Source organism: Gymnogyps californianus, chromosome 3, assembly GCF_018139145.2.
Source record: "Gymnogyps californianus isolate 813 chromosome 3, ASM1813914v2, whole genome shotgun sequence".
Taxonomy (NCBI): Eukaryota; Metazoa; Chordata; class Aves; order Accipitriformes; family Cathartidae; genus Gymnogyps; species Gymnogyps californianus.
Window position 1 is genome coordinate 107,107,987 of NC_059473.1, and position 15,297 is coordinate 107,123,283.

At 36.7% G+C, this 15,297-nt stretch overlaps 1 protein-coding gene across 1 annotated transcript in view; it reads left to right on the plus strand.

Moving 5' to 3' along the window:
• The first annotated feature begins 10,753 nt into the window (after positions 1-10,753).
• Positions 10,754-15,297, plus strand: part of TPO (thyroid peroxidase) — a 44,305-nt gene continuing 39,761 nt past the window's right edge. Inside the window, 3 exon segments of the mRNA XM_050894540.1 lie at positions 10,754-10,847; positions 11,028-11,078; positions 13,305-13,386. Of these exon segments, the coding sequence (XP_050750497.1) occupies positions 10,754-10,847; positions 11,028-11,078; positions 13,305-13,386 (227 nt within the window).

A 15,297-nucleotide genomic window follows, 5' to 3' on the forward strand; every position in this document is an offset into this window, starting at 1 on the left:
TGTTGCACAAAAAACAAACATTGCTGCTGGCAGCTTTGTCCTGCCATATAATTACTGTGACCGGCACAGGCAGAATACCAGGAAAGTTATGCCTTTTTCTGCCCATTACTGTTGCCACTTTTTGCTTGTTCCCACTTTAAAGGATACACCTACTCTTTCTGCCACCTTCTACCTTGTTCTAACCTGCTTGCATCTGCCCTTCCCAGCCTGTGCTAATCTCTCTCTCTGACAGTGAAAGTACATCACATTACCCAAGACGTGCTTCCTATGGCGCAAGAACTTTGCTCATATTAAGCTAATGTTGATATGGCAGTGGAGTACTTAATATCTTAGCTCATATTGAGCTAATGTTGATATGACAGTAAAGTATTTAACATCTTTTATGCAACCCTGCGTAAAAGTCACCTTTTTGATAAGGCAGATATATTCACTGCCTCAGCAAATGAAGCTGTTTGTCTCAGATGAGATCTCAAAAGGTGACAGTTAATTCAGAGCAGTCAGGGCATGCTCCTCTGGTGGCCAAATCTCTAAGAAATACAATATCTTGCACTTATCAGCATCTTCCTTTCCTCCCCACTGCTTTTCCGTGTGTGGGAATAGCTCTCCCCTCTGCCCAAATAGTTGACAACAGGGGACAGTGGTCCACTGTGTTCATCTGTTGTTACAGACAGACTTGAGAAGAAACAACCTGTGAGAATGAGCATTGCCTCCCCCAGATCACAGGCTGTTTGGGCCCTGTGTTACACTGCTGGGTAGTTATGCTGTTGCACAGGCACACAAATGTGATGACTTTTTATTAATGCAAATCCAGGTACTTAGGTGCTATCACAGTTAGGCAGCAACTGAAAAGAAGTTGTGGATCTAAACTTCTCCGTGCCTCAGGGGGAAGAGAATATGGACATCATTCCTAGATTTATGTATATTAAGAAAAGCTACCTGGTGTCATAATATTATTTGGTTTTAAATGATATATGAAGATTATAAACACATCTGTATGAGTTACACACATGACTTCGGACTCTGCTTAGTAATTTCTGCAGGTAGAGGAGTCATTTCTTATTCATGGTCCTTCAAAGGTATTACATTATATTTGTAACATAGTAAAGCTTCTACTGATCCTGTGATATAGTATGTCCTTATTTATGGATGAATACTCACACCAAACTGATTAATCATGTCCTCCTGTTAGAGCTCTGGGAAGTTCATTTTGTCCTACAGAGTGGCCATCAGGAGAGCCTGGGCATGTTATTGGGTCTATTCCATCACACAGTGAAGACTCTGAGATGCTTCTGTCTTCCATGCTGACCACATTCAATCACCTTGAAAAATTGATTAGAGAGCACCCTTTTTTAACCAAGCTGTTTCTCTAGTGAAGATCCTTCCGTTACTTCGATACTAGTAAATTAAACTATATCAGGAAATGTTCGGGATCTGAGTTATGATTATCCCTAAAGTAAAATTGTGAAAATTGACTTTGATATGATTTTGCCCCAGGCCAGCCAATGGTCTGCTGAACAGCCCCTAGGCATGGCTGAAGAATTAGCATGGACCAGGCACTGTTTGTTACAGGCAGTTTAGCTACACTCATCTTGGTTTGAATAGGAGGTTTCCAATAGTACGGATGAAAGCTGTAGTGTCTCACGTGCATTTAGTTTACAGAAGCAGCTTTCCATTCCAGAGACTCCAGTGTTCCTATACAAGCTCCACCATATGGCATTGGTACCTTGTACCAGAGAAAGGCACGCATGTCTTCGGTGTGTGCCTTTCAAATGAGAAGTTCGTTGATCCTTGATGACATTGCTGAAAATTAGAAAGAAGAGCTGGGTATCAAAATGCTGCAAAATTACACAGTACAAAACATGGTATGGACTTACAGCACTTATATTACAGTAACATAGATATGTATTTTGAGTGCATTCAGCAGTGCAATGAAGTAAGGTTAGAGCTCTTTTGGGGGGCACATGTTGCCAGTGTGCTACCAAAAAACATCTACAAAAGTTGCTTCCCATCAAAGGACATTTCTCCCAAGTGTTTATTTCTCATTAACACAGATTTCATTTTTCCTGATGGGAACTGTGATGCTCTCAGAAGGCAAACAATTCTGCTGTCAAATACCATTGATCTGACTAGTGCACAAATTTGTTTTTCTGTCAGCCAAGAAAGGGCTACCTTGTGCATCAGGGATCAACTGCGTAAGTGAAGAAATAAGAGGTACATATTGTTAGGAAAACCAGATATTTTCTAACTGTGGTACTCATAGCAATATGCAAAAATGTCCAGGTGATTTACAGCAATATATACATGAGCTGATCTGCCAGGCAAGACCTTATCCCAGACTACCTATAATTAGCTGCCTACGTACCATTATATACCCTGCACTAAGCTGGTGGTTAAAAAATCATCCAGCCAGGTGGTCATCAATGGGGGGCTGCCCAGGCGGAGCTCCTCGCTGCCTGCAGCAGAGCAGGGCCGGGAAGCTGGGCAGTAGTGCGGGCTGGGGAGTACGGGAAGGGCAGCAGGTAGGTGTTAGCTACCAGTCTGTGGAGGAGTGATGAGAAGATGAGGGGGGAGGCACAAATTTGGTGTTCTTTCTGTCAATTCTTGGATTCTCACACAGAGCTGGTGCTACAGTACTGGTTACTGGTGCCCAAGGAAATTGTACGTGAGAGCCCTGAACTAAGGCATGCCCAGGGGACCAGGGCCCTGTGCAGAAATCTTTCCTTCTTCTCTTTCTTCCTCACTGCACACCCTTGTAACCTCTTTCAATTTTTAGTTGTTTTTTTGCTACTTGCAAGTTATGTTTTATTTCATGGTTAAGGTTGTTTAACTCCAGTACAGCTCACAGGTATTGTATCTTCTTATACCTTTTTCAGCAGAATTAAAAGCTTGCTCCCTATAGGTTTTTTTCCCAAGTGTAAATGCTCAACTGCACCAGATGTCAATCCTCAACATTTTCTCACCAAACCAAGCACCTTCACTGCTTTAAGCCTCACGTTGTTAAAGCTTACTCACACTCTCCAGACCTCAGAAGTGGACATGATGAACTTGTAGCAGTGTTATCAATTCCATACATTGACACCAGATCAATTTTTTTTTAGTTCTCCTTTTGCATCTCAGGGGCACATATTATTTTCTCTTGCCAGAGCATTAACCTGAAAGGTCTGTTGAGAATCAGTGATGATTCCTTTATATCTTTTTTTTTTTCTTCTGAGTCACAGCTTTTCAAGATTCTCTTATCATGTGTATATTATCTGCAGAATTTATTTCCAAAGACATCACCTTATATTTGGCTATATTAAAATAATTTTGTTGGATTTGTCAGTCTACCACAGTATCTATTATTAATTTTGCCTCAATTCAGATATGAAGACTTGAGTGAAAAATAAGTTCTTTTGTTACGTCTATGTAATTTCATATATATATATATATATATATATACACGTAGATACAAATACACACTCACACACATACTCTTCCCTGTTCCTTCAGCTATTTGGTAACCTCTGCTTAATTGTTTATGAAGTGTTGATTCTTATTAATATTCATTTAAATATGGTGGATTTCATTCTTGTTATTAGTTACTTTTTAATGCTGCATGCTTGATAATTCTCATGTGCCTTTTTCATCTGGATATTTCAACATAAAAATAAGAAAGTGGTAACATCTCTTGTTGTTCAGTCTGAGAGTTTTCTAAAACATACTTTACCCAGCTACAGAATGCTTCAAACTCATCAGGGCATTAAAAATAACAGCTCAAGATTTGTGGAATCTTGACGTGACGTCAAATAGCTAAGATGTTTTTATTACTCAGCCATAAGGCTCCCTTGAACACTAAATGTCCCAGAGAGTAGTGCTGTGTGACCTCTTAATATTGGCGCTCATGAAGAATGTTTCATTTAACTTCTTCAGATCATTTACTTTCCTGATTTGTGACAGACTAATGGAAATTTGGAGATTAATTCAGAAGCATACTCATTTGCCTGAGTGAATATGAACTTGGATGAAAACAGTTCAAGAGTACCTCATTAGATTTAAAATGTGGTTTTCACTTAACAAAACATGTTTATAATGTAGGATGTGTCTAGTGAACAATCCGTCTAATGAGCTGGTGGCCATCTTGAGAGATTATTTTATTACTTGATTTATTGAATAGAAGTCTAATTTTTCACTGGCTGTTTGTTTCCCTTTATTACCTCTTTCTCCAAACTGACAATTCCATCTCTGAAATGATTTCTTACCATTGCCTTTATCTTTGAATTAATAAAAAGGTTAATTAAAAATTAAATAATAAATTTGGAAAGGCAGTGCCACTCTTGGGAAAATGCAGCCTACTGGGCCATTCACTAAAGCAGACCAGCAGAAAAAGTTTAAGTGTGAGGAGGAACTCAAGCACTGCTACTCCAAGTTATTGGAATGTTTGTGCCCACAGAAGGGCTTCCACATCACAACCTTGACAGCTGTAATGTCTAATTTGGGGAAAAGTATCCAGCCTAGAAAAACCCATGCTTTATGGATGGCATGGAGAGCGAATAAGGCTCTTCAGAATGGGATGTACCAATGCTGTCATACTGAGACACCTGACCCAGCTAGTAAGAACAGCTGAGAACATAAAACTACCATAAAATGTGCCATGGTATAGCATTTGCACTGCTCGTTGCAAGGCAGAGCCTATCTTCAGTCACAGTTCTATGCTCCTCTCCTTTATAGGTGTTCATGTCCTTTTCTTGAGCACTTTGACTACATCACCTCTTATCTTTCTTTCAAATGATGAGTACAAAATGAAAACATGTTGCTACTGCTTGGATTTTCACAGTAACTTTCACAGGTGTTGGGAGGCAGGAGGTGAAAGACTTTGGTCCAGTTCCTACTGCTATCCAAGGAGCTTCTGATGTGAGAGATCCATGTATCATGGTTCCCACCATGGAAATATTCACAGGCTATTTCACTCATTGCAAAGCACTACAAAGGGAGGACAGGAACATCTACCATCTGTGAACGCTTTGAGTATGGCAATGAATCACTCTCAGTACTGGCACCTCCCAATTTTTCTTCTGGAATCTTAAATCCTCTTGTGGATTTGTCACTAACCATGCTGAGAGCCTCATTCACAGCAGGCAGAATACTAAAATTGGTCTGTCGTAATTGTATTATGTGGTTATTGTTTTTATTTTCCTAAATCAATTTCTGTTTTCTGCTAAGTTACAAAAGATCATGCTTGTTATCTTGTAAGTATTTGATCAGCTTTATGGCTACATGACATATGATGTATCTACCTACCATCCTTAAATCCAAGACATAAACTTCATTATATGATACCACCATGGTCTCTGCAAGAAGGCCATGCCTTGTAAGAAGGCAGAAATCTCACCATTAAGCTTGCCATTAAAATGCTTTGTCTGAAAGAGATTGAGTTTGGTCTGAAATCAGTGCTTTATCAAGATGAAAGATTAATTTTCTGTCTCATTTTAAAAAGAAAAGTGTTTGTGATTCAAGCCACTGAATTTCAGACCTTCTATAGACCTTAAAAATTATTCGTCTGTTTCACATTCTTCCACATAAATCATAATTTGCTCTTTAGTTAAGGCAGAGTTTTTAAACAGTGATATACAGAGTTGGCATGAATTCAGGCACAAGAAATTGAGTGGAGTCTCCTCTGCAGCTAAATTTACCTTTACAGAGTCTTGTTCTGCATTTATTACAAAGTATAATAAACCACAGCATATTTTAAAAAAATCTTAGGAATACTTCCTGTAACTTGAGTTTTAAATATTATTTGCTTGCATGAGATATAATGTCAGTCTGGGTTTAAATGAACATTTTAACAAGACAATGTCATGGTCTGTAGATTTATTCAGTTAATGTTAATTGAATTTCAGTAATCCCAGTTATTTACATGTTATATTCCACCTGTTTCTGAGAAAAATAATTTATCTGAGAACATGATTTCAGCATCATACACTAAAATTAGTATGTAATGACCAAATCCTGTTGATCGTACTCAAAGCAAACCATTAGCCTAAGGAAAGATAAGAATATAAAATAAATTCCACCAGCCTGGGACAATTTTTCTTCTTCAGGATGAGACCACAACTAATCTGCAAAAGCAGAGACATTATTTTAGAGAACAAGCATGGCATTTAGAAAACCAGTCACCAAGTCATCCAGACGGGTAAATAGTTTATTCAGCCACAGACCATCAAACTCTTCCAGATCAGCAAGCTGCTTGTTCCTTCTTCAAGTCCACTTATTGCAGGAGTAAAGGTCCAAAGCTCTTCTCTTCCTTCCTTGCTTGTAGTACTTACTGCTAATCTGGATGCTGCTAGTTACCATAGGCAGCCATTTAGTTATTTACTGGCCTACTTCAGTTTATTTCCTGATCTTTTTCGCTATTTGTTAATTATGTGACAACAATTTAATCACAGAGCCTGAGAAAAATTAAATAACTTCCCCCCAATCTATTATTCACTGTCTTGTAAAAAGACTGAAATAATATCTGAACTATTTAGTTGCTATAAAACTACTTGTCCTTACTATATGTAAGTATATTTTTTCACTTATTATTTATCCTTTAAGACAGCTACATATACCAGTTACGCCGAGCTTCAAGTCTAAACATAAACCATAGAGATTAGTCCTAAGAGCCATTTAACTTTGTATTTTGCATTTGACAACAAGCAACAGTTGTTGCTGAGAGAAGCCTGTAAAAGAAGAACAAGAAAAATTCCAACCATAGTCTATTTGTGATTGAGGGAGTTCCTGATGCAAATCTTGTCTCTCATAGGCCTTGATATATTTTTACTCCACAAAATTGTCAAAACATTTCTATGAACTCATATAAACTTTTTTTACCACAGCTTCTTGACACAAGCTGTTCCACGCTGTAACTATGTGTTGTCTAAATAATTGCCACCTTTTGTTTGTTTTCAACCTGCCACTTACTTGACCCTTAGTTCTGTACTGGAATAGACAGTGAATGATGGTTACCTGTTCGCCCTCTTCATCCCATTTCTGGCTTCAGAGACCTCTGCAAGGCCTTCTCTAACTAAAGAGAATAATAGCAAAAAAATGTTTCTAATAAAATGGCATTAATTCTAGAAAAAAACTAAGTGCTTAAAGTGACTAGAAGTCATTGTACCAATGAAACCCAACTAAACTGATCTTTCCTTGTAAACGACTTTTCTTTCACCTTTTCTTGCATTTTTTTGACTTGGTGACATTTTGCTGAACTAACTAGAATGAGACTAATTGCTGTTTGCATGATGTTAAACTGGAACTTCAGCAAAATTGCTTCTGTTGAAGTATCATACAGTTACATGCACTTTTTGCCTCTCCTCTTGCAAAAGAGTGTTCTTGGAATTTTAATAGCCAGAAGAGATCAGAGACTGATTTTTCTATTATAGATTAGACATCCATATTAACAGAGTGTCCTTCACACCATGCTAGAGCCCAGGATTGCCACTAAATACTGCAAAACAGTGTAATCTGCTATCAAAAATAGCTCCTGCAGCTGCACAGATTTATCTTGGAGGTCTCATTCTATCCAATGCTTGTAAGAACTGATGATGCCTCAGAGAGCCTGGTAGGGCTGCAGGCTGTTACAATGCAAATGTAAGAGTTGTTCTGAGGTTATAGAACTGTGTCTGTTCCCTGTATCAAACATCAGTTGTAAATGCATAGTATTTTAAGTATGGGCTAATATTTCTGAATACCATAGCAGGTCTGCAGAAATTCATATGTGTGAATGATCTGAAATTCTATTGCTTTGGGATATTTCCTTGAACAGAATTTATCTTTTTATCAACAACTCAAAGATTTACTTTATAGGCCTTTAACTTTTAAGAACACAGATACAGTACTGTTCTTCATGTGCAGATTCAAATCTTGGGAACATAACAAATTGAAAGTCATGTAATTTAAAACTTAATGATATTAATATGGTTAACTGTTAAGGTTCACTGCTCCTTTTCCTAAGAGTGCTGTTTAGCATAAGGACTGTTTTATACTTGTCTTGTACTCCATGTTTAGACCATCACTGATCTGTGCAGTTTCACTGCTGGGCAGAAAGGTCTGACACCCTTTCTGCAGAAAGAATGGCTGAAGACAGGCAGCTAACAGAAAATCCAGAACAAAGAGGATACATTCAGCAAGATATTCATCCAAATTATCTGCACTGACATGTAGGCAATATATGAATCTTGATTCAAAAAATTAAGGTTGTTCTTGAACCACTAAACTTTGCCCTCTTAATTCTCTTTCAGTAGATTTCAATAACAGGATTCTGAATGAGCTCCAGTAAGAACGGGAATACAACTGCATCTGTCTTATCAGTCCAGTGTAGTTAAGACTTCCCACACCTTCTAACTAAAACTGTATTTGAGGGTCAGTGAGGATTTAAACATTTATACTCTTCAATTAAAATCAGGAAAACACAAAATAGATATTGTCATTCGATTTTTTCATCACAGACCAATTTACTGCATGTAACTGTCTAAAGCCCACTGTTGACAAATACTTCAGCTGCCACCAATGAACAAAGGTTGAGATCCTTATTTAAACAAAACTTGATGTAGGTAAGCTGCTTTTGAACTAAACAGGGAAGCTTTGATTTTTTACTGTGAAAATGCAAAGAAAATCAGACCTGTTTTTAAGAAAGCCCTCAACTCTCAGAAATGAAACCTGTGATACTTGCAAAGTATATGAAAGGATATAGGTGAAAGCTCCTTTTTCTATTAGATGTTTGGAATGGATCTGCTTTTCTCAATGCTTTGCCGTGCCATGGAAGAAGTCAGTCTTCTTTATGTTTTCTTACGTAAGAAACAACGTTAAAAGATTTGCAATTTGAAATGGGTTTAGAGAGGTATTGCAAGTTTGACTTCTTGTCTGCAATCTTAAAGCCCCAAACCAAGAAGCATAAACCTACTTTTCCAGTAGAGGTCTGTTTCCCTTTACTCTCTGTTTACTTGTCACCCATGTACACTCACTTTTGCAGGGAACATGATTATGGATGATATTCCTGAGCTGAAGTTTGCTATAATAATAATAATCTTGAGTTTTACCTCCAGTCAGTTCACATGCTTGTAGGTTTTCTTTCACTACCATATACCACAGTCACCAGCTCCAGGATGGTCCCTGCTACCCAACCCCTACTTTACTTATCACCTATGGCAGAGATCAAAACACTGATCTTTGGCTCCACCTTGTGATCTCCCTGTCGAGACTAGGAAAAATGAAATGAGAGAATCCTCAATCCTGATTCCAGCTCTGATTTTAATCTCTCTGCCTATATAGAAAATGGAAAAAAACAGCCAGTTAGATTCTTTACGTCAAAATACTGATTTTAGAAGAAGAAATAGGGATGAAAAGTGTAACTAAATAAAAATAAGTAGGCTCAGAAGTGTGAAATAAATTATCTAAGAGAACAAAACAAAAAACTGCAAGGAAGTTGGTGGGCACTCTGGGGGTTATCATCTGAGTTTAAGAAGAAGGTCATTTTGGTAAAGTGCCAATGCTCGAACACATAAAATAGGACACAAAGTTGCCACCTTTGTCAAATACATTGACAAAGAGAACTAGTGAAAACTGTACCCAGAATTTACTTTACTGCATAACATGACAATATTTTTTTTTTAGTCTGAACATTTGTCCTTCACATTTCCATGCAAACAAGTCTGATATCAGAACTGACTGCACAGGTAGCTCTTGGTTCCTAGCAGAACAAAAATAAACAAGTCAAGCATTAACGTCAGTTTCTGCTTTGTGGGAGCATACTGTGGCCAAAAAGATTTTGAAATCATTTGCGCTTTTAAAGCTTGAGTGAGTACCAGTGCATAAAGCTGATAGTGTAAGCTGGGGCCCTGGAAAGTACTTCACTTTCAGATTTCAGAACAGTTACTGCCATCGATAAAGTAGAGAACTGTGGAAGATAATCTCAACAGACAAAAGGTCAGACTATAAAACTTTTGCTTGCCATCTTCCAGAAGAAATTCATCGTATTATCTCATGAAATGTAAAAAGACGGGGTGTTTTCACAATCAGTTTCCATGGGCAATTTTGCTTCCCTGAATTTTTAGAGTTGATTTATTAATTATTAATTTTCTTATGTTGATAGAATATAGAATTAAAAATATTTTAAATCTTTCAATCTTCAATCAACACAGCGCATGTGAAAAAAGTTACCTGTTGGATAGTTTATATATTTGTACTGCTGTAATAACTACCAGAAGATGAGTGCACTGAAATGGAGAATGTAGCTCACATTTGCCATGTGAGCATATTCATTGTGCTGCTTTGATACCACGGTTATACATGGATAGAAGTATAGCGGGGTCTGATCGATGTTATTATTAGTTTGGCCGGTTTCACTATCTTCTGTGCAATGACTAATTTACAATCAAATCATATTAGTGCACAGAGAAGTTCAAAATTGCTCGTAAAATATTGCTGTATTTCTAATATGTAGTCTAAGTGTTGCTAATATTGTCAGAACGTACAATGTTATAAAATAAAGTAATATATCTCCTTGTGCTAGCAGTTTCTCAAAATGGAAAAAAATTAATAAGGAAGGAAAAAGAAAGTGAACTACAGTTATTTCTAAAAATTAATATTCTGAACTTCAAAAACATAGTCAAACATGTGGTTACAAATCTAATTTAAAAGTAAAATTTACCATATGCAGGAAATTATTTATAGTATGGCTTATAATTAGAAGAAGAAGGTACGTATTTTGTCAACAATTATCTCTTCTTTCTTGCAGATGAAAGTGTTCATTATTTTGGGAATTTCAGCAGCTATAGCCTTCACAGCTGTTTTCTTTTCTTTCCTTCAGATAGGCAAAGATATCCTCTTTGGTAAGTAACAGAAAAAATACATGTTATTTTCTTTTGTCGGCGATTACTGTTAAGCTGAAAATACACTGGCACTGCAGACAGTTTAGCAATAGCAGTTTAGCTTAATCTCTTTTTATGTGCAAAATACACTATCTGACTTCTGCGAGAATTATTCCATGGGTGTTTTCTTTTAAAATGCAGCTTCATAAATTCACAAAGTAAAACTTTGTATGTGTAATGTATCTCAATTATGTATTCTTTGACTAGGAGTGATTTTACTTTCTTAGCGACATTCATATGTTAGATGACATGTTCACAAGCATGATTGCTGGATTTCTTTCCCAGACTGCCAATCACTACGTTTAGTCATCCTGGGCTGGAGTCAGTTGCCATAGGATGTTCCACCTGGCACCCTGCTGCTGGCCCATGAGGGTGCACGTCTCCTGTGGGTCTGTTCTCTGCTGATACACTGCGGATACCGGGGAGATTTTAGAGCATCTCAGATTACAGTAGTGCCTATGTTCAAACAATATAATCTTGCCATTTTAAACATCAGGGCTATTTTATTTACATCTGTTCAATCTAAATCAGTTAGATCTAGTAGACTAGAAATACAGCAGATGATACTAGATTGAATTTTAAGAAACTTCTGTAGAGACTGATTTTACATTAAAGTAGGGCAGAGATGATGAAGAAATAGGATTTCAATCTTGAGATTTTCTTAATTAATTATATAGCTGTAGATCTGATTCAGAAGGGAAAGTCCTTAGGAAAGTTTTCACTTGAAGTTAGTGTAGAATCACAAATAAAATAAAATCATACACAAAATAAAGTAAACAAAAAACCTGAACCAACCCCCAAGCCATTGCTTCAGATGGGAAATATTTTTTGGACCATCACTGTGACACAGGGTATCAGATTTATTTTCCATAGTGGATCCTCTACTTGGAGCTTCCCTATTAATTATTTGGAAAGACATGGTCTAAAATGAGGTTGTATTGTATGTTAGTTAATATAAAATGAATTATATGTGGACAGTAAGTAAATGGAATAGATGGACTGTATATGATTCTTTTTTATAGTAAGTGTCCTTTGGTCTGATGGGAACAATACAAAATAATGTTTATTACTGGAAGAACTGCATTTTTTAAAACACTGCATTGGTACCAGAATCATACTTCTCAGTAGAAAAGGAAGAGAGACAATAGAATTCAGGTATAGCAGGTGGATCTTCTCTTCTAGATCAGAGTCTGAATAAATACCACATGATGAGCAATACTTTAAGCATAATATATTTCTCAAAGGTAAACTCCTTAAAAGTAATTAAAAATCATGCAATGTTAAATTCTAAAAGAATTAGCTCTTGTATGGCCTATAAAGATCAGTCTTGCTTTTTAAAATAGACTCAAAAACATTTTCAGATGTAACAGAAATCTGAATGATAACATTAAATGAATCATTGAATATTTTATCATATATAGGTGAAAAAGAAATAACTACTGCTCTACTTAGAGGCTGAGAAGATCTTTAGTCGAGTGAAGTAGAATTTTGCCTAGGAAAGATTACTCCTCATCATACATTATTTTCCCTTTAGCTGAGCACCCTATTAAAAATATAGATCACAGAAATAACACAACATGGACTACAGTTAAAAAATGTCACCTAAAATTACAATGTACATAAATGATGAGCAATTGTACATAAATGATTGTTAGCAAACTATTATTATTCGTGATTCATTTTCTAAGAAAAAATGGATGATCTCACAAAATATAAATGGGAATTAAACCACTGGATTTCAAATATAACTGATTCATTTAATATAAAGCTATATCTACACAAAAGAAGAATAATCTATGTTCCATGATAGCACTACGCAAAATAGCAGAGCTGAAGTATTATTAGGTTCACATATGTCTTTCCATCAAACATAGGTGGAGAAATAAGAATAGGGCTTTCATGCATTGGTCAGATCCCAGAAGGTCTTAAAGTTTGTTAGTTATGCCTGAATATGGACTTGAATTCTTCATGTGGCTCGGGCCAGCTCATACTACCTGTGAGGGAGGCTCGGATTTGTCCTATCGATCCAAGGCCAGTTTAACGCAAAATATATGTGAACCCTAAGGAGCATAATCGCATACACAGAACACAACACATTTCAGCTGGACCTGTTAGGTTTGGTGCTACATAACGTGCACAGCTGGATTTATACTGGAAGAAACAGAAGGAAAGTCTAACTCTTCAAGCCTTATAAATTAGGGAAGAATTGATTTACTATCCCTACCTTATCTTTCAGAAAGGTCAGAAGCCACAACATTAGTTTCAGGAGCACTAAAATATGGAGATCATTTTAACAGGGAAAAATTACATATACCTTAATATTACAAACCTGTATATTTTGTAAATGTAAATATTTGAATAAATATGTTATTGAATAACATAGTCATCTTTCTTTTTATTTTTTTCCCTGTTGAGAAGAAACTGAAGATAACTGCATTACTGAGGCTATCCAGAAGGGCTCTAATCTGGTGGATTATGCTGCACATTATACACTGAAAAGGTAAAAAAAAAATAGTGAAGGATCTATTCAGCAAAAAGTTTTCATAAGAGAGAAGTTTGAGATCAGTCTGTTTCTTTGAGAAAAAATATAATGATAGATTATGTTTATGATAATCTGAACCAACATAACCTTGTGCATTATCAGTGCATGAGTTACTCTTTTAAAATGTGAGAAAAATAAGAAATATGAAAATAAATACGAATGTTTTTCTGATCTAAGTAACACACCACTTTCCATTAACATGTGGCTCAAAAAATTGTAATTTTATGGAATTTACATATTTTTGAACTTTAATTGTGTTTTTTCCAGTGCAAAGTGAGATGGGAACAACTCCTATGGCATCAGTGTCAAAACCCTGTTGCCTTAAATGGGACTGTTAAAGTGAATTTCACATTTCCCCTTCCATCTCAAACAGATGTAATAAAAGGATAAGGGAAAGGATATAAAATATTTATCTTGAACTGTGGGTAGCGAACAACTTAGGGAAAGCTCCTTTGTGCTTGAGTTATGCTATGAGAGTGAACCCTTTCTAGGAATGATGAAAGTGCCTCAGGATGACTAGTCATGAGTCTAAAAAATTCAACCATTGTCTGTGTAGCTCTGACTACATTTCTGTGTTATACAAAATTAATTTCTCTCCAATATTTGGAACACATCAGCCAAGTTTTACAGGGTGCAATCACCACCTTTTTGCTTAGACTTTCCTAAAGGACTTATCTCTGTGTTTTGAAAATGAGGCAATTTGCAGAGCTCCGGGAGAGGTGACTCTATATGGACAGAACCTGTCAAGAACTGTGGCTGCTCAGTACGTAGAGACTGAGGTCACTTTCATTTTGTAGTGTTACTACTTCAGTGACAACCCTGAGACACTCAAATTTAAAAACGTAGATCTCAACCTTTCAGTGGCTCAGCTGCCTCATGTACCAAATGGAGGTACTGATGTTTAACTCTCTCATAGGATATTGTGGCAATTATTTGGTCAATATTTGCCCAATGTCTTAAAGATGATAAATGCTAAAAGATGCTAAAAGATAAATGCTTAAAGATGATTGTTTGAATTCTATTAGGAATAAAACTGAGACCACTCGCTCACCCCAGATAAATCACCAGACTGCTAAGCTTCTTTCAAAATATTGTATATATGGATATATAGGCTCTAAAGAGCAGTGTTATTCAAAAGTCCTATTATTGGGTTCCCTTTAAAAGCCTTTATAAGAACTGCAGTCACAGCATGGCTGGGGTTGAAAGGGACCTCTGGAGGTCATCTGGTCATTCCTCTTCTCCTACTCCCCTGTCATCCCTTCCTCTACCCTCCCTTCTCTTCACTCTCTGTTCTTCCCTTTCTCCTTTTCTTCCATCTTTTAAGAGCAACAGTTGAAAATTAGATCAGTGATTGAAAGCTGTTAAGTATTTGATCTGATAGACGTCGTTGTTAACCATTGGATCTTTCTTAGGCAGAACATTGCTAGTAACAGCTCTCTGAGAACTGGTCGTGTCTCTTGCTTAAGTTTGGGGTTAACCCTGTGAGCAGACAAAGGCTTTCAGCAGAGCATCGAAAGATATGCGTTAGTATCACCACTAAGGCACGTACTTTCCTGTTTTGTGGAATAAGAGCCACAAGTGTCCGAAGCCTGCATTAGAAGACTGAGTCTCATAAGACTATCACTTACTCTTATGTTAACTAGTCTAAAATACTTGGTCTGTCAATTTACAAATGATCATTACCAGAAGTGAAAATTGTATTTCTATTCTATGCTTTTATATCATTCAATTCATTGTGGCCCAATTAAGTGGGGCAGTGACAATTATAAATATCATTAAGAGACTTCTTCCTGTTTTAATATAGGCTTGTAAATGCACTCTACACCTGCCTCTTAGACGTTAGTCCTTGGCCATTTGCAAAGTACAGAG